The sequence below is a fragment of the Notechis scutatus genome, chromosome Z (genome assembly GCF_049901735.1).
Source record: "Notechis scutatus isolate UNSWTSFEM ecotype Mainland chromosome Z, rNotScu1.2, whole genome shotgun sequence".
Classification (NCBI taxonomy): domain Eukaryota; kingdom Metazoa; phylum Chordata; class Lepidosauria; order Squamata; family Elapidae; genus Notechis; species Notechis scutatus.
The window spans coordinates 105,763,608-105,783,176 of NC_142025.1; the positions used below are offsets into that span (position 1 = coordinate 105,763,608).

General features: G+C 33.1%; 1 protein-coding gene across 1 annotated transcript; it reads left to right on the plus strand.

Moving 5' to 3' along the window:
- The first annotated feature begins 392 nt into the window (after positions 1 to 392).
- LOC113426288 (cytosolic phospholipase A2 gamma) lies at positions 393 to 18,332 on the plus strand. Its single transcript, XM_087945930.1, has 13 exons — positions 393 to 426; positions 1,002 to 1,134; positions 1,775 to 1,973; positions 3,583 to 3,703; positions 4,207 to 4,347; positions 6,255 to 6,308; positions 8,220 to 8,408; positions 9,398 to 9,523; positions 9,906 to 9,947; positions 12,943 to 13,029; positions 13,876 to 14,030; positions 16,318 to 16,489; positions 17,109 to 18,332. Exons 1-13 carry the CDS (start codon positions 393 to 395, stop codon positions 17,258 to 17,260), a joined length of 1,605 nt encoding a protein of 534 aa, XP_087802056.1. The 3' UTR covers positions 17,261 to 18,332.
- The last annotated feature ends 1,237 nt before the right edge of the window (positions 18,333 to 19,569 follow it).

The window sequence follows — 19,569 nt, forward strand, 5'->3', positions numbered from 1 at the left end:
GTTAAACAACAACAACATACTACATAGTTAATCATTGTAAACACTTTTTTCACATTCAAACAGAACTCAGAAGCAAATGAGCCTTATGAGCTACAACTAGGGTTTGGAGGCACAAGTGGAGTTATACAGCATATGGCTCTTTGATAGGGAAAGCAGAAAACTAATGGCTCCATTGTTGATAACATTTCTAGCAGTGGTTTAAAACCTGCCTGGAGTTGAAAATCTGCCATTGGTTGAACTATGGTTTATTTAAGCTGGTTTTAAAAAAGGAAAGTAGAGAGCAAGAAAGTAGACCACAGCAGGGCAGAAATAAATGGATCCACATGAGAGATTGGAAGGAAGAATGAATTGGAAAAATAGGAGACAATGAAAAATATTTGAATGAATGTCGAATGTATTTCAACAGCAGCTTGATAATTGAAAAAAGTGTATTTTTGTGCTGAAGTCATACAAGGTATTAAATCATGACTTGTTTCATGGCAGTTTGTTGATCATGTAATAATAGCTGGTTTCACACAACATGCTAAGATATTTTACAAACTATAACATTTGGGTTCAAACAATACATTTAGCCACAGTAACAAACATTATTATATATTGATAAGTATTTGAGGACAGTTTGAGTAAGAATTTGTGGTATAAAAAGCAGTGGTATTCATTCAGCATTTTGTTACTATTATAATAAAAATTTAACTTTTAGTGATTAGTTGCACATGAACGGGATCATTTTATAGATAGAAATGGAAGAGAAAAAGTGGTAGGAAGATGACATGCTAAATTTCAAAAGACAAAAGACACATTATATTAGATCTAAAATAAGGTTCTAATCGACAGATTTTTAATGCTGTCATAAATGATATTTCCAAAAGCTCCCCCCCCCCAATCTAAATAGATAGACTGGTGCAATAGCCTAGATGTGGAGATCTCACTTCATGATCAGGAGGCTGTGAATTCAATCCTACATAGCGGTGGATATTTCTCTCTCTATTTCTCTCTATAAGGTACACTAGATAAAGTGGGTTCAGGTGGGGGCCTGAGGGCTATGATTGCACTGCAGGGAATACTGGGAGAGCTGCAGGAACAACATCTGCTAGATATAGTGATGTATCTTTGTGGAGTGTCAGGTTCTACATGGTAAGTGGCAATAAGTTATATTGGTGGATGATTTGTACATTTATAGACATAGCAGCTGAACATAAAGCAAGGGGGCGGATAAAATTGCCTTTACCAATTCTGCAGGCTGTAGGTGGGTGAATCCATGACAGGGCAATGGCATTTGACAGGATAGAGCCATCGCTGGAAGAAGAGAGGAGTTTTGAAATGTCTTGATATTTAAAATTATATTTGTCAATTCTTGAAAATAAATTGCTTTTTCACTAAGCAACGCTTCTGAGTAAACCAACCTTAAACATTTGGCCAGTAGTTTTATATGTTTTATATATAATTTTAATTTCTCCCACAGCCATCCAGATGAAAAAAAAACAAAAAACTTCTTGCATGACCTATTTTTTTTCCCAATGAGACATACATCAAGCCCACATGCCAACTTTTTTTAACATTCTGCTCAGAATTCTGGTAACCACTATTTTCTGTTCCTGAACTAGGAACTAAAAAGAATTATTGGGAAATCCTGGGACATATTTTTCCAGGCAGAAACATGCCTGCTACTATCTCAGGCAAAATGGAAAAGTTGGGAAATGTGCATTTTTAACCCTTTGTTATCAGGTTGGGGTCCTCTACCATTGCTGTGCCAACAGTTTTATCTATTTCCAAGGTGTATGTCATACATTTATGAACATGAAGAATGGGGAAAACAGCTATCAAGTTTGGAAGATAAGCTGTGTCACAAACTGGTAAATCCACACAGGGACTGGAACAAAGCCTTAAAAAGCCTGGTTGAGTCAAGTAAAGATGACACATACTCCTTAACTGATTTCTGGGGTATCGTTGTAGTTTACATAATAATGCATGAAGTGAGTATAAAGAGTTCCTTTTAATAAATATTTTGTTGTTTCCTAGAAATATGATGGATGTTGCAACTGTTTTAAGTAATTTAAGAAACAAACATGAAGATCTTCTCAAGAAACAATAGTGCAATACCTTTTGCATAACCCATTTTTTCACTACACTTGCCACAACTTCTTTTAGGAAGGAAGGAAAGAAGGGAGGGAGGGAGGGAGGTAGCTAGGTAGCTAGCTAGATAGGTAGGTAGGTAGGTAGGGAGAATAATGGACAATTACTTTCTTATGGAAGAAAACAAAATTATTATTATAAAAATAGAACCCGTGAGATTGTATTTAATACTGTGGAGTGGAAAGCAGGTGTGGGATTCTACCAGTTCACACCTATTGGTAGAACCGGTTGTTAACATTCTAAGCAGTTCAGAGAACCGGTTGTTAGAAGAAATTACTGGCCTAATCCTGTAAGGAAGGCAGGAAGGAAACATTCTGGTGTTGCTTACAGAAACTGCCTCTCTGTTAACCCTTATTACATTCTTGGCAGGACTAGACTTCCTGTCTCTGGAACCTCTCTGGAGGTTTTTTTCCCCTCCTTTGCTGGTATTTTGCTTGTGTGGAGTGACCATTCAAAGTTACAATGGCACTGAAAAAAGTGACTTATGACCATTTTTCACACTTACGACTGTTGCAGCATCCCCACAATCATGAGAGGCCAGGTGAGGAGATGCGTGCTTCAATGTGAGTGATATTGAGTTGGCCACGCCCAGCCAATAACATGACCACCAAGCCACGCCCACCAACTAAGCCACATCCAGAGAACTGGTTGTTAAAATTTTGAATCCCACCCCTGGTGGAAAGTCCCAACTCATCTCTTCCATTCCATTCCATTCCATGCCACACCACACCAAGCCACTCCATCCCACTCAAATTTCTCAGCTTCCCCCTCCCCTCAAGCAGTATCAGTAGTGAGTATCCTTAAGCATATAAAATTTTCATTGGACTCTCAGGAATAATCACTTGTCTGTGAAGTTAAATGAGATAAAAGAGATTTCCCTCCCTTTCTTATTTTAACATAGTAGCTTCAATTGAGTGGACTGATTAGTGTAACAATAGTGTTTGTAAAACTTAACTCTTCCCTACATGGACTCTTCCCTACTGGTTTAAAATCCTTTCTTTAAAGTTGACTTTTGTATTAATAGGAAAACTAATGTTTCCTTCAGACTGTGCTTGTTTTTTGTGTGGAAGAGATTTTGCCATCAAATGTTCTAAGTTGCATATTGAAGTAATTTATCACATGATTTATACTTCCAGGATTGATTCTTTCCCTTCTTAGTTTGTGTCTGTGTGTATGCATGTACACAAATGCTTATGTGCCTTCAATTCAATGTTGACTTCCAGTCACTGCTTGGACAAGCCCTGTTTTCTTGGAAAGATTTTGGAAGTGGTTTGCTCTTGCCTCCCAGAGCTGAGAGAAATTACCCAGCTGACTTTGTGCCTAAAGCAGGATTAGGACTCACAGTATCCCAGAACTCACATATACCAAACTGCTTATTAAGCCCATATAGTTTACATCTGATATGTAACTTGGCTTGGATTATTTGCTTATGAGTTTCTTTCTCAACAGCTGGATGATCATCATCTGTCTGATGAACAGAAGATTTGTAAGAATGGGATAGTGCCTTACCCAATCTATGCAGCAGTAGATGCAACCAAATTAGATGCTGCTGCAAATCAAATCCATTCAGGTAAACACTAAGATCTATCTATGTTTATCACAACTTTCATTTTGAAATCAACACGTGCTGGATTTTGTGTGTGTGTGAATATATATATATTAAATAAGTCATGTCCAATTTAATGATCTTGTTGCCATAGTTGTTAAGTGAATCACTGCAGTTGTAAAGGGAATCATGCTGTTATTAAGCAAACCCAGCTTCCACTGTTATATTTTCTTGTCAGAAGCTGGCTGAGAAGCTCACAAGGAATGATCACATGTCTTTACAACTGTTGTAAATACATGCTGATTGCCAAGTGCCCAAGTTCTGATAATGTAATCATAGGGATGCACTGATGGTCATAAACCTGAAAGTTGATTGTAATTGGCTGCTAAATAAATTTTTGGAAAAGGAAGATAACCTGTAAGAAATGACACCAAACTTCATACAATAACAGGGGATGAAAAGAGATACTCTGCTTTGTAACAGTAGTTCTTACATCTTCAAATTGTAATTTTTCAATCTCTTTAAAGATATCTGGTTTGAATTTACACCACATGAGGCTGGATTCTTTAACCCTGGAGAATTTGTGGATGTGACTTTCCTTGGAAGCAAGTTTGAGAATGGTGAACTGAAAGAAAAGAAGAATGAAATGAAAATGACTTATCTGAGAGGTAGCATTGCTTTTGATAGAGATATACTGATGTAGAATATGCAGACTGGGAGGGGACTTTCATTACATAGAATCTTCACTCTAATTGGAATATTGGACAGACTACTATATATAAATTGTGCAAGGTTACTGATATGTTTGCAGCTATGTTAGGATCTTTGGGAAGTAGATGGAGATTGAAACACCAAAGTAAAATGTGAATAAATATAATGGTTCATACAAGAAAAGATATACTATTGTGCAGTAGTATTGGAATAAATCTGCAATTTAATATGCACATCTCTGAGAATAAATTAGGAAGATTATGGACTCATAGATATTTACTTTGCAGTACATATTTCTAGACTTGTACTAAAACTCCTAAATCTTATTATAAAATTAAGGGATGGGGAATGACAGCATTAAGGGATTATATAAGGTTACCAATTTCATTGTTCTCTTTCTTCATTGTTCTCTTTCCAGTTCCTTCCATCTCCTATTTTAACATTCTGTAATAAGTTAGGGTTAGGGTAAGTGCACAGGTGAAATATAAAACCAAATATTTCACAGGTAAAATATAAAACCCTAACCTCTACTCTATGTGATAGACGGAGGTCTCATATCCTGCTGATATTGTTGGATAATAATATATTTGTAGACAGCAGAATAGAAGATAAACGAGAAAATCACAAAATGCAAAGATCTGCAAATAGAAGTAGAATGATTGTGGAAAAAGAGAGTAAATGGCACTTGGGTACAATCCCAAAACATCTGGAGCACTATTTAAATCATTTAAACACTGTCAGCATTGACAAAATCTTCATCAGTCAATTGCAAAAGGCAGCTTTACTTGGAAAGTTATGAGACAGTGCTCATTAAATAACAAAAATTGTCTATCCCACAGTTAGGATTAGGGAGGGACTTGAAAGGTGGATAAATATGCATGCAGTCTAAACATTCAAATGACTGTATGATGAACTATAATGAAATAAATTATTGTTGCTGCATCATTTTCCAGATGTATAATATTGAGACATGTGGTGACTAAAGGTGTCAACCCTTACACACACACACACACACACACACACATTCATTTATTTCTAATACTTTACATTTATAGCTATGATTTATTTCATTTTATAGAATACAGTACTATGCAATTTATAAACTATAGTTTATAACTTTTTTAGATTAAGAAATCCAAAATACCACAAAAGCATGTATCTGTTATGATTTTTATCTTGTATAAAGCACAAGCAGTGATTTTTAAACAGAAAAATAAGATATTGTGATGTCAAAAAAAGGAACTATCCTTATAAGCAAATTTATATTTCCATGTAGAATCACTATTTTTTTATAGAGATATAAAACACGTTGTACTTGAAAATAAGCCAAAAGAAATGGAATTCAATGCATCTTCTATTTATGAGAGTCATGCCTACACCAGTTTTGAATGAGATGAAAGAATGTATATTTTGAGTCTGGAAATCCACCTATCATACTTCTGAATGCAGGCTCACATCAGTTGCTCCCAGAATGCTTTAGGGTAAGAAAACATTTGACTTGAGGTGATGGGAAAGATTAAAATAACAAATAACTCAGATGAGACATACAAATGTATATCTCACTTGAGAACTCTCCAAATTATGACCAAATTGTTATTTTCAATATGACCAAGAGGCAAAATTATTAAATATGTAATTAGATAATAATTATATTCACTATATTTATTGATGGTAAAGTTTAATTTTAACTAGAACAGAATTGTATTTATTTGTGTTCCAGTTACTATGTCTTACTTTTGGGAGGCAATGACCCACACATTGATCCAGAAAATGTAATGTAGCCTTTCATTTAAGCATGATATCTGACATAACATATGCTTGCATATTTTGCTAAGTTTCTAGAAAACTATTTCTTTTCTTTCAGGATTATGGGGAAGTGCTGTTGCAAATTTCAAAGAAGACATGACAGTTTTAATAGGTATTGTATATTTCATATTGGATGCAAAAAAAGTTATCAGAAATTGGAATGTGGCCCAATTGAGCAAAGGATTCCAGAAGAGCTAGATAAAAAAGATATTTTTCTTTTTAAAAAAACTTTTCTTCCTTAAAAGATATGTGTACTGTTGGGACAATGTCAGTCTACAGATTTTGCCAAATGCAAAGTGAAGGGAAATTACTTTCCAATGAATAAATTAATTTCAGACATACAGTATGTACTCTTATGCCCTCTTACATGTGTTGGAAGAAATGTCCATCTGGGTTCAGTTCCAAGTGAGAAGAAAGACACTGAAAACATGGAGGCTGCTTGGAAGGATGGTTTAATGATGAAGCAGAACCACCAAGCATGTGTGATTCTGGGTAGATGACTACCACATGTAGTGGAAAGTGAGATATATTTATACCCTCTCTTGGACCTTGCAAGAAATATATCCTATTGGTTGTCAGACTCAAAGGGGGCTATTTATTTTATTTATTTGATTTGCCAATTGTTTACAAGATAATAAGTATAAGTGTATACATAGTTGTGAATACATGAAATGGGTACATATAAGAAAAATAAAAGAAGAATAAGAGAAACAATAGGACAGGGACGGTAGGCACGTTGGTGCGCTTATGCACGCCCCCTACAGACCTCTTAGGAAAGGGGTGAAGTCAATAGTAGACAGTCTAAGGTTAAAGTTTTTGGGGTTTGGGGAAGAAACTACAGAGTCGGGTAGAGTATTCCAGACATTGACCACTCTATTGCTGAAGTCGTATTTCCTGCAATCAAGTTCGGTGCGGTTAACTTTGAGTTTGTATCTATTGTGTGCTCTTGTGTTGTTATGGTTGAAGCTGAAGTATTCATTGACAGGTAGGACATTGCAATGTATGATTTTATATACCATGCTTAAATCAGACCGAAGACGGCGTAATTCAAGGTTTTCTAGTTCTAGAATTTCAAGTCTGGTGGCATAAGGTATTCTACAACGAGTAGAGGAGTGGAGAACTCTTCTTGTGAAATATTTCTGGACTTTCTCAATTGTGCTAATATCAGATACATAATGTGGGTTCCAGACTGATGAACTGTATTCGAGTATTGGTCTAGCAAATGTTTTGTATGCTCTGGTTAGTAGTGTGATATTACCAGAGAAAAAGCTACGTATGTGAGAAAGCAGCCATGGCCAAAGTTAGGAAACTATAAGGTTACCAGAAAAGATTGATAAAGACAATAGAAGACAAACAGATACAGTGATTTTTTTCAGTATGTGTTCTCCAAACTCTACTTTTTGTCATCACCTGAAGATGCTAGAAAATGTTTTGCACATGCACAAAACTCTCATCCAGCTAATCAAACACCAGAGAAAATTCCAAAATGATGTCAATGTCTTAACAGGAAATGTTCTGTCTCATTACCTTACAGCAGGGGTCTTCAAACTTGACAACTGTAAGACTTGTGGACTTCAACTTCCAGAATTTCTCCTGCAGTCTTGTTAGCTCAGGAATTCTGGGAGTTGAAGTCCACAAGTCTTAAACTTGCCAAATTTGAAGACCCTTGCCTTAAAGGTAAAAACATATTGTTACACTTTAAACACCTTGTCAAGGAAGCATACAGCTGTTAGGCATAGGATGGCTATTCAGGTAGTCTTTAATTCACTAATGACATTCCAAATTGTTCTTTCCAGCAAGAGGTAAAGCTTTTCCTTTTGCTTCAAGTGATAGCCAGTCTACTTTTACAATCTACTGCCTTTCATTCTGAAACATAATATGACCTTTCAATTACTCAAAAACAAACATGGGACAACTTGTTAAGAAAGTAATGTGTGATTGTCTGAACTGTAGCTTGAAATCTGGGTGGAATTGGGCAAGCCTTTTTATGCTGTATCTTAAGAAATGGGCACTCACTTTGTAGGTATAAAAATAATTCAACAATGTCATTCTATTTTTGAAGAATACAGATGTTCCTGTGACTACTGTAAAGTTGCTTTAGAGACAACACAATTGTTTGAGCATATTATGGAAAACCAAATATGTATTGTGGAAAATAAAATGCATGTAGATGTTAAGAAGTATATCACAAACATTACAGAAATCCTAAAAAGTAAGTTTCCTAGAAAGTAAGTTGATCTTAAAGAATAGTAGGTTTTAGGTTTTTTCTGTTTCTCAGAAATTCATCATGATTTCAGTAGTGGCTTCTACTTCTGATGTATAACTTGAAGACAAATTCCTGCCAGCAGGAAAACAGTAGTGAATTCTCTTGTAGAATTAGATGTGTGTATTTAGTTTAAAAAGTGAAGGGATTTCTTGTCCATTTCATTTAGCTTTAGATTGAATTTTGAGTCAGAATACTTGTTAGAGTTTCAAAATTTGTGTCTTCACTAAAAAAAAAAAAGATAATTGGCAATTAAAATATATGTGTGCATGTCTACAATCCTACCTATTCTGTTTCTCTTTTGAAATAGGCAGCATTATGCAAAGTGCAAAGTTTTGTTTTTCTATATAGTAATAGAAAATAATAGTAAGCCAAAAAATTGAATCCATGTGATAACAAGAAAAGGAAATATGGTTCAGACTAACAGACTAATGCCAATACTATTCATTATACATTTTCAGATCTTTGAACTCTTGCAAAGTATCATTACGTTCATCATGTTTGTGGATTGATTCATTAATTGAAATAATTCAAGTGCTTCCTGGGTGGGGGAGATCCCAAAAAGGCAAGACTGCGTAATCTTATTTAAAAACTGATATTTTGGTCCCCAATGGAATCAAGACACTTTGGACATCCATCACAGATACCTTTGAGCCTTCCATAGCTGGTTGCCATCTTTATACAGTATTATTGGATTTATGAGTCTCAAAATCCTCCAGCTAATAATCTGCTAACTTTATTCTTCATGCATCTATTTTAGTTCTAGTCTGTTTTATAAACTAAGATTTCACTAAATTCAATTTGGAAGAACTTTTGAAAGTATAATCTGGTATGCAATTTCAGAAATATGAATAGCAGAGGTTCCAAAGATTTGAACTTATGGCATCTTAAGTTTAATGTTTTAATCAATTCTTCTCATCTCCAATTATATTAAAAAGACAATGGATCCAGTGATACCTACAACTTTTGTTGTACCCTGAAGGAAATGGATTATTCTTTAGACCTAACTGAAAATGGAAAACACTTTTTGAAACTGGTGGAGACCTTACACTTAGAATTTACAGGTAAATATGATTCACAATGTATATATTTTAAAACTCTCCTATAGACCAGTTCCTTCCCTTTTGTTTGATAGTGCTTAAATTATTCTTATTGTTCTTATTATTGCAATAATATTTTCTCCCCTTTATAAATAATTAAAAAATGATGGACATATGTAATACTGTTTTCTATATTTCTAACAACAACAATGCTGCAAAATTAGGCTGAGAGAGAGACTGGGTCAAAGTCAATCAGCTAGTTTTTATGGGGGTGGCCCAGAATATACAGAGTTAGAATATGTTCTTTGTACAAGAACCATGATACAATTGTTTTCTTGCAGAATCATTTTACTACATATTAACTTTTCATCTAACTTTCTTTTAAATTATTTGTGTATTTGCACAGCTGAAAAAAAAGTAATCATCAATCACAAAGAACTTAAAACAAGTAGGTATCATATATACATTAATGTCATCATTGTTGTTATTTGAGTAAGTTTCCTTAATTTTTTCATTCTTTGTTTTAAATTGGGGGAAGTAACTTGGAACTCCCTAAATCCATATCTACTTTAGATAATAGATGTAAGCTGTTCACCTTAAGTCCTGAAAAGACTTTCATAAATATTTCTGAATGGATAGAAATTGTGTGAAAGACTACATCTGCTTGGAAAGTCTGGAAAAGAGACTTTTAAAGAGAGCTAAAATTAATAGGATGGATCAGGAAAGATATAATTCTATTCTCTTTTTAGTTTATTTAACCAAAGTGATTTGATTTAAATTCTCCCTTTGATGTACAAGAAGTTTTTTTTCTCCAATCAATCTATAGTCACCCACCCAACATATTAAATAATCTAGCTAAATGAGATGATTGAATTGTCTTTGCCTCGAATCTTTCAATTAAATCCTTGCACAGTCACATGGTTATTTAGCTATATATGGAACTTTAATAAATAGATAAATTTCTTTGTTTAACAAAAAGGAAGATAAAGATCAGAATATCACCATTTCAAACATGCCAATTATTCTTTTAAAAGTTTATTGACAGCTCTGCCATTCTGATGACCTTGCCACATTCAGCTGCTAAAAGAAATTCATAAAACATAACTTTAACCTTTAATGCATATCTGCAGTTTTCTGCTATGAAAAATGAACTATTAAAACAGGTTTTATCTTTGTCAAATATTTTTAGCCCTAAAAATGACTATTGATTTTTTTTAAATAAAATTGCATTTTACAGTGCAGCTAGACAAGGAAATTGCATATTTGATTGGTGTGTAGTCAAATGCATATTATCTGTAACCAATTAAGATTCAGTTAAAATATATAGATTGTATGGTTACCTTCATTTCTTTTTGGGGCACTGCTGAACTCAAAAAGAATGAACTACTTTTTCTGCAGCCTTCACTTCAAAGAAAGTTACAGCACCTTCAATGTTAAGTTACTACCAGAATTTCGGAACAAACCATTACAAGTAATGCTTGTAATGGTAAAAACTGTTCATTAAACAATTATTGCTCTGTTTCCAAACTTCTGCTATTAGTCATAAATGAACTGGAAATGAGTACAGTGAAGATTACTATTCAGAAGTCAAGTTGGGAATTCTATGCTCAAAATCTTAAATATGGTACCATTAATATTCTAGGATGATAAATAGCTTCAACTTTAACCATCAAGTTGACCAATTTATTTATTTTATTTATTTATTTGATTTGCCAATTGTTTACAAGATAATAAGTATAAGTGTATACATAGTTGTGAATACATGAAATGGGTACATATAAGAAAAATAAAAGAAGAATAAGAGAAACAATAGGACAGGGATGGTAGGCACGTTGGTGCGCTTATGCACGCCCCCTACAGACCTCTTAGGAAAGGGGTGAGGTCAATAGTAGACAGTCTAAGGTTAAAGTTTTTGGGGTTTGGGGAAGAAACTACAGAGTCGGGTAGAGTATTCCAGACATTGACCACTCTATTGCTGAAGTCGTATTTCCTGCAATCAAGTTTGGTGTGGTTAACTTTGAGTTTGTATCTATTGTGTGCTCTTGTGTTGTTATGGTTGAAGCTGAAGTATTCATTGACAGGTAGGACATTGCAATGTATGATTTTATATACCATGTTTAAGTCAGACCAAAGACGGCGTAATTCAAGGTTTTCTAGTTCTAGAATTTCAAGTCTGGTGGCATAAGGTATTCTACAACGAGTAGAGGAGTGGAGAACTCTTCTTGTGAAATATTTCTGTACTTTCTCAATTGTGCTAATATCAGATACGTAATGTGGGTTCCAGACTGATGAACTGTATTCGAGTATTGGTCTAGCAAATGTTTTGTATGCTCTGGTTAGTAGTGTGATATTACCAGAGAAAAAGCTACGTAGGATTAGGTTAACAACTCTTAATGCCTTTTTGGCTATGTAGTTGCAGTGGGCTCTAGCACTTAGATCATTAGAGGTGAGTATTCCAAGGTCCTTTACAGAGCTTGGGTCATCAACAAGATCTTGACTATTCAGCTTGTATTTTATTTTCTGATTTTTTTTGCCAATATGTAAGACAGAGCATTTCTTTTTGGGGCACTGCTGAACTCAAAAAGAATGAACTACTTTTTCTGCAGCCTTCACTTCAAAGAAAGTTACAGCACCTTCAATGTTAAGTTACTACCAGAATTTCGGAACAAACCATTACAAGTAATGCTTGTAATGGTAAAAACTGTTCATTAAACAATTATTGCTCTGTTTCCAAACTTCTGCTATTAGTCATAAATGAACTGGAAATGAGTACAGTGAAGATTACTATTCAGAAGTCAAGTTGGGAATTCTATGCTCAAAATCTTAAATATGGTACCATTAATATTCTAGGATGATAAATAGCTTCAACTTTAACCAACAAGTTGACCAATTTATGGGATGAATAGGTTATGGGGTGTAATAGCTTTTTCTAGACAAAAACTGGTTTAATGTGAATTATGTGTCAAAAGCCAGACTCAAAAACTAGTGAATCAGACCAGGACAACTAAATTAATTTCCTATTACAAGTAATACATTTAATTAAATATTCAGTACTATTATTTTCCATACATACTTTGATACTTTCACCTTTCTTTTACATGGAAAGTATTTACAAAATTTTGATTTTTCAAGGTTGATGCAGCCTTCCATCCTTCTGAGGTGGGTAAAATGAGGACCCAAATTGTTGGGGGCAATATGCTGACTCTGTAAACTGCTTAGAGAGGGATGTAAAGCACTATAAAGTGGTATATTGCTATTGTTATTTTACATTTTTAACCATAGTTTCAGGCTAATTTTTTGTGAAGCCACCATATCAAGATTTCTCCTCACAGATTCCCTAGAAAATTGTGATCATGTATATGGGATATCAGCATTTAAATGGAAAAACATTTGAATAAATGGATTGTTTTCATATTATTAATATTATTGTTATTATTTTCCAGGTATATGGGACATCATAAAATGTATGTACAAAACTCTTACTTGCATCCTTAAATGGAAATGGGGAAACATCTATACTTACAAATACAGTAAGAATAACATAAGTATATATGAATGCATATGCCTTTAAATTTATTTATCTTCAGTTGTGACAGTCTTTTATGATCAGAACAAAATGGAAAAATATAACTTTAAGTTAAAATTAAACCCTATTAATTACACCCACACAGTTTTTTTGGCAGGGTTTCAGAAATGATTCGCCTACCTACAAAATCTAGTAATTTCCATGTGGTTCACATCTAAATATTAAACATGCCTAAGTCTGATCAGTTCTTGATTTCTAGACTGGTATTTTAACAACTACACTAAACTACTGGCAGCATAATATTTGAACAACATGTTTAAAATGCCAACTAATAGTTCCCTGACACTTAAAGTGTAGGCCAGTTAAAATAAACAATTTTAACAAAACGGCTACTGGATAACTGTGTTCTACTGCAATGAGCAAAGATGTGCTTTAAAAATCAGTTTTTAAGGAGTAGCAGTGAGGCAAATCTACATTTATGTGCTTCCTAATCATTGAATTAGATAGGTATCTGGAATTATCTTAAAGAGCTCATTTTATGACCTTAAAACCAGATAAAGTTCATTGTAGACATTTGATAGGATTTGGTACAATATACAGTATTTTGAAGTGATTGTAAATGTAAGGACAACATTGGGGTAATATTACGATAACTTCTCAATTATTTTGAATCATTTTGTTTTCTACCCAAGAGAGGAAAGGATAATGCTTATCAGAGCTAAGAATTTTAGATAGATGGGAGCACAAGCCATTTCCACAGTTCCAGATTAGGTTTGTATCATGTATCTGAATCATTCAAAGTGATTTCTAGATAAGTGATAAAGAAAATATTTTGTTCTCTCCCCCTTAGTTGACCTGAAGGACAAAAACTTGACTGATAAGACAGATATTCAGTTGGCAGATGCTAGCATAGTCATAAATTCTGCTTACCCCCTTATCTTACGCCCAGAAAGAAAAGTGGAACTCATTTTGTCTTTTGATTTTAGTGACGGAGATCCTTTCGAAGTAGGTTTTTCATGTTGGCATTTTTTTTATTCTTTTTATAATAAATATATGTACTTTGAGATACTAACAATATTCTTCAAGCTGAAATTTAATGGTGCATTTTAGGAGTTAGTCATAGTAACTGTCACATTGCAGGCAATTCAGTTTCATAAATTGCTTTCTTGTAACAGTCCAGTTCTTCTTGGTAGAAAAATATACAACCAATCTTCTTTGAATGATCATCCCAACTTGTGATCAGTACTTTTATACATGAATCATGCCTGTGTTATTGAGATATAAGACATATCTGCTCTCTCTTGCTAATTAAAAGCAGGGCACATATTTGCTTTCAAGAGCTATTTCAGATCAGCAACAGATCACTTGCATGATCAGTGAAATGAATCACCCTCTCAAAGTTCTGCATATCTTAGAAAGGACATCAGTTAAGGTCTCCTTTTTACACAAATGTATCTAATGTATGAATACCATTCCTATTGGTAAAATCTTCTTTGCCATATCCAGATCCACATTTTTCAAAATGTCGTGATGCAACTGAGAGCTGAAAAATACATTCAACATGGCTGTGTTAAGTAATAGAAAACATAGAAATGCAACAAATCACATAAAAATTGCAAAAAATAGATTAAAGGCCATTCCAAAATAAACATGAAAAGCTAGCTGCATTTAGTCTTTTATAGCAAAAACAAAATATCTCATGACTCCTGAATATCTGAGCAATTTATTTTGTCCTAAATTTTTGAGGATCATAGTATAGTTCATCAGGTATATAGAATAAAGTGCTAAGAAAATATATACACATATATTGCTGTTATTAGAATAAAAGAAACTGGAAGATACACTACTTATAGGATCCTATAATGGCATATTGTTGCAGTGATAAATTGGTCAAAGCAATGAAAGTAGGTGAGAAATTCGTACATATTTTAATACAGTGTAGCTCAACTGTTTAACAATTAAATGTTAATTTAATTAAAAGAGCCATGGTGGCACAGTGGTCAAAATACAGTGTTTTAAACTAATTTTTCTGATTGCCATCTGCCAGTGACTGCTTCACTGGCTCAAGGTTGACTCAGCCTTTCAAGGTTCATAAAATGAGGACCCAGATTGTTGGGGCAAGATGCTGACTCTGTAAACTGCTTAGACACCACTTTAAAGCACTGTGAAATGGTATATAAGTCTAAGTGCTATTGTTAAATTAGTCTTATTCCCAAGCTGAGGTCAGTGAGAAAGGGTCTAAAAAAGTGGCATGCTGCTGTTTGAGTTGTGCAATTTCTGATATCAGATATTTGGGAGAGATAATTGAGACTGGTCAGTCTAGCTATTATATGTATTTACTTGGACTGCAATGGAAGATTTTATTATGATTGAACTATTACAAGTAAATACATGATGCAGCTTGTGAAGACACTTTACAATAAGCAGCTGGTGTGGAAACTAGTATATGTTAGCTAGTAAAACCCATTATTGTACAATCACATCTCTTTTAAGGCCACTATAATTGATTTCAATAAGCTTTTGGCTGCAATTCAAAATGCTAGCCATTATCATAAAGCCTTATTTGGTGAAATATATCATGAACACCTCACAATGCAGGATTCTGTTTGCTTATTTTTGGACATTGACAGAAGGCCTACTATACTCTTCTCCTAGAAGGTTCGGGGGACATGGACAAGCTGTCAGGTTTTCTCAATAATAATGTCTGGAATATACTCTCCCCAGAAGTGTAGTTGGCTGCAAATCTCATACCACCAAGGCCCTGAAGACATTTATTCCAGTAAGACTTAAGACTGATTTATAGTGTGGTTTGGGACATCCAATGCATTACCACTTTATTCTAATATGTTTAGGATTATTTAATTAAATTATATGTTTTAAATGTATTTTGTTTTATTTTTGTTGTGTACAGTCCAGAATTCTAAATTTGGGCTGGTATACAAAAATTGTGAAACAAACCAACATGTGTTTTTATGGATTAACCAATACAAATTAACCAAGATCAATATTTCTTATTAGGATGCAGCACTTCATAATAGTTCATTTTGCATAATATATTAAACTACAATGTGATTATTGAGTGTGCCATGAAAGCCCAACCAGGATGATTAATATATTATTTGTTATTATTTTAGCTCAGGTATTTTAACTTACTACTACTGATACATGGCATAATTATTATTTGCTGCATAGATACAACCCCTCTCAGTGTATACACCTCATCTGTAGTATAGAATCCTGCAGTTTGAATTGATTTTATTAAGTATCACTTTTCCATCTTCTCTTACTACAGACTATCAAGAAAACAAATCAATACTGCGAAGAAAACAAGCTTCCATTTCCTGAAATTGATGCCCAAAATTTAGACAAGGATAAAGACAACCCTGGAGACTGTTACATCTTCAAAGGCAATGGTTGTCCAACTGTCATGCACTTTCCACTTTTCAACAAAGTGAATTGTGGAGGTACATCACATGTTCTTGATAAACACTTCAAAATGAATGTGTCAATCTTCCCTAGGCAAAATAATAAGTATACTTTGTAACTATTTATTTCCTATATTCTGGGATAACTTTGACCTGCCAGTCAGTTTGTAGTTTCTGAGCAAGAAGATTAAAATTAATATCTTTTTATGTTTTTTTTTTGCAACACTGAACTTAGTGAAGAAACTTTCCTCTAATTTCTATGCTTCATAAGATGATTGATGATGGATAATTTCCCATTCAGATAAATTCCCCAAACTGGATTGACAGGTTGGATTGGATTATGGATATAGCTTTAATTGCCCTGTTCAGTGATTAAAATGTTGCTATTTTATATAATTATTATTACATTATTTTTCTATGGCAATCTTTCCAAAGATTGTTTTCTAATGCTTACAAAATACCTTTTTCTAAGTCCTTAAAAATGACCTCATTGTGTAAAAGGATTTTTACCTCCTTTTATATTTCATTCAATTTATGTTGAAAAGTACCAAACAAAATACAGATATACATTTACTTATAAACTGAAAGCATGTTAAAAACATGTTATTATAGGAAATGTTTCCTTACTTACTGAATTTCATGTTTTTTGTTTTCCAAGGTAACATATCAGACTGGCGCAATAGGTATAAGACCTTCAGCCTATCTTACCCAGAGCAAGACATCAAAAATCTTCTAGAAGCAACAAAAAAAAATGTGAAAAATAATACTAAAAATATCCTGCAAATGTTGAAAGCTGTAGCAAATCCTTAACAACTCTACATCATATATCTGAATGTTGATATTATTTTTATCTTAAAGGCCAAAAACCTTGAAGAAACCCAGAATTAAAGGGTATTTATATTAAAATCTCATAACTTGTAGTTAAATAATCATTATATTTTAGGTTTTTTTAAATTTTGCAAATGCTTTTTTAGGTAAAAATGTTGACTATGGATCATTAAAATTATGTTTCTTCTTATGACTATATATATTTTCACATTCATATACTCCTTTTTATCATTCTATGTTTTTCTTATTTGAACAAATACAGGTAGCTGGAAAACAAATGAACGTGCCATAGATATAATAGGTTGGTGGCTTAAAAAAAAACGTGGTTATTTTTATCAGAATTATCAAATTATTATTAATTCCCACTTGATGATTGTTTTTTTAGAGGCAGTGAGTGTTGATCACTAGAAGAATCCATGTGCTTGTTCTTTTGTAATTGCCCTTGTTAAAGTATTCTAGAGTTGAAAGGGTGGGGCTGGTGAATCAGTGTATAATGTCTGCTTCCCAAATTACAAAACAGAGTTCACCAGAATGTATACCAATGCATTATGTCCATTAGAATGAGAAGATAGGTGCATATATTGAGAAATGAAACTATATATTGTGAAATGCTTTTTAAAATTATTTGAATTTTTATTTTTATTTTAAACATATTAATACTCTTTGGCAATTTAATAATTTTACCATAATTTTCAATATCAGTAGTACATGCAACTTATAACCATTATTTTGTATTAACTATTTTATGAAATTGATGAAATAGAAAATACAACAGTAATTGAATGAAGCCTATCAAATAATCAATAATGGATTTTCAATTATATGGAATTACTTTATACAAAAAAAAAAAAACCCTAACTGATTTAGCTAACCAGGCTAAATGCATTGTAATCTTAGTTTTTTCTCAGTGGTTATTTTAGGCAAAGTAACAATAGGCAAGATCAGAAGAACTTGCACTTTTAACAGGTGCAGGTAATTTTTTTTCAGTAATTTTGAAATTTAGTTACTTTTCCCACAACACATACATAAAACTGCTCATATTAGGATGATTTTAAATTGTCGTCATGTACTAACATTTTATGCTGGTTAATGATCAAAATAAAACTTAATAGTGTGACTAACACATTTTACTTGTTTCTTTTTGCAATAAATTATTCTTCTGCAGGATCCAAAGAAACTGAAAGTATAAAATTTACTAGAAACATATCTTTCCTATCTTATAAATAAAATACCTTTGTACTGTTAAAACAGAAAAACTCCCCTTTGGTTAAACCCAAGTGGAATTTACTGTAAGAAAGCTATTTCGGAGAGGTAGTTTCTAAGGTACTCTAGAGAAAGATTTAAGGTTTTATATTGTTTCTTTTTATACTTCATAAAGTAAATATATTTATTTGTCTAACTACTTCTACTACTTAGAGGTTCCCTGAAGTATAATGATAATTCATTTTTATGCAGATTAGGCAATGGAAAAGAATATCCATTGGCAAAATACAAAATGAATCACTCCCTTTCTCTCTCTCTCTCTACCTCCCCATATCTTCCTATCAATCTATCCATTTTTCTGTATCTATAGAAGTTTGTTTGTGTATCCAATTATTATTATTTAGATAAGCATACTAAATGATAGACACATATTTCAACAATGATAATGGTAATACCGTTGAACAATTTTTATAAAATAGTTTTCTGCAACAATTATTCAAATAGACAAATATTTGCCTAATAGTTTATAGTATGCAAACCAATTATGGTACTTTGTAATTCAAGAATCAGAGGAAGCAATAATAAAATGTGTTTTAGACATAGAGATCTATTATTTATGTGTTCATATAAACACATATAAACATCAAATAATATGTCCTATTTTGGACTCCCAGATTGGGAGCTCTATTACCAGGCCGCAGTCTTAACATAGATCAAAGATTGGGTAAATCTAAAAAATAAATGAGTATTAACAATAAAGGGCCATGATCTGCAGATTGGTTGGCATGCATTTATATGTGAAGGGAAAAATATATTCCATTCATACTTCCAGAGGTACAAAGTTAGAGACACTTTATTATCTCTATGGGAGAAAATCAAGAAAAACCATTACATGAAGATCCCAATTTCATTATCCACCATAGAAGCAATGATGTATCTCAATGTCCTTGACTTAAATAAAATAGTGAGATATAAAGAATTATTGGATGAACAGGGAAAATTAAAAACTAATCAAGAACTGAAGAACAGGGGATTAAAAATAGACTGGTGGCCCTATTTACAAATTCAAACAAGATATAAGAAAGACA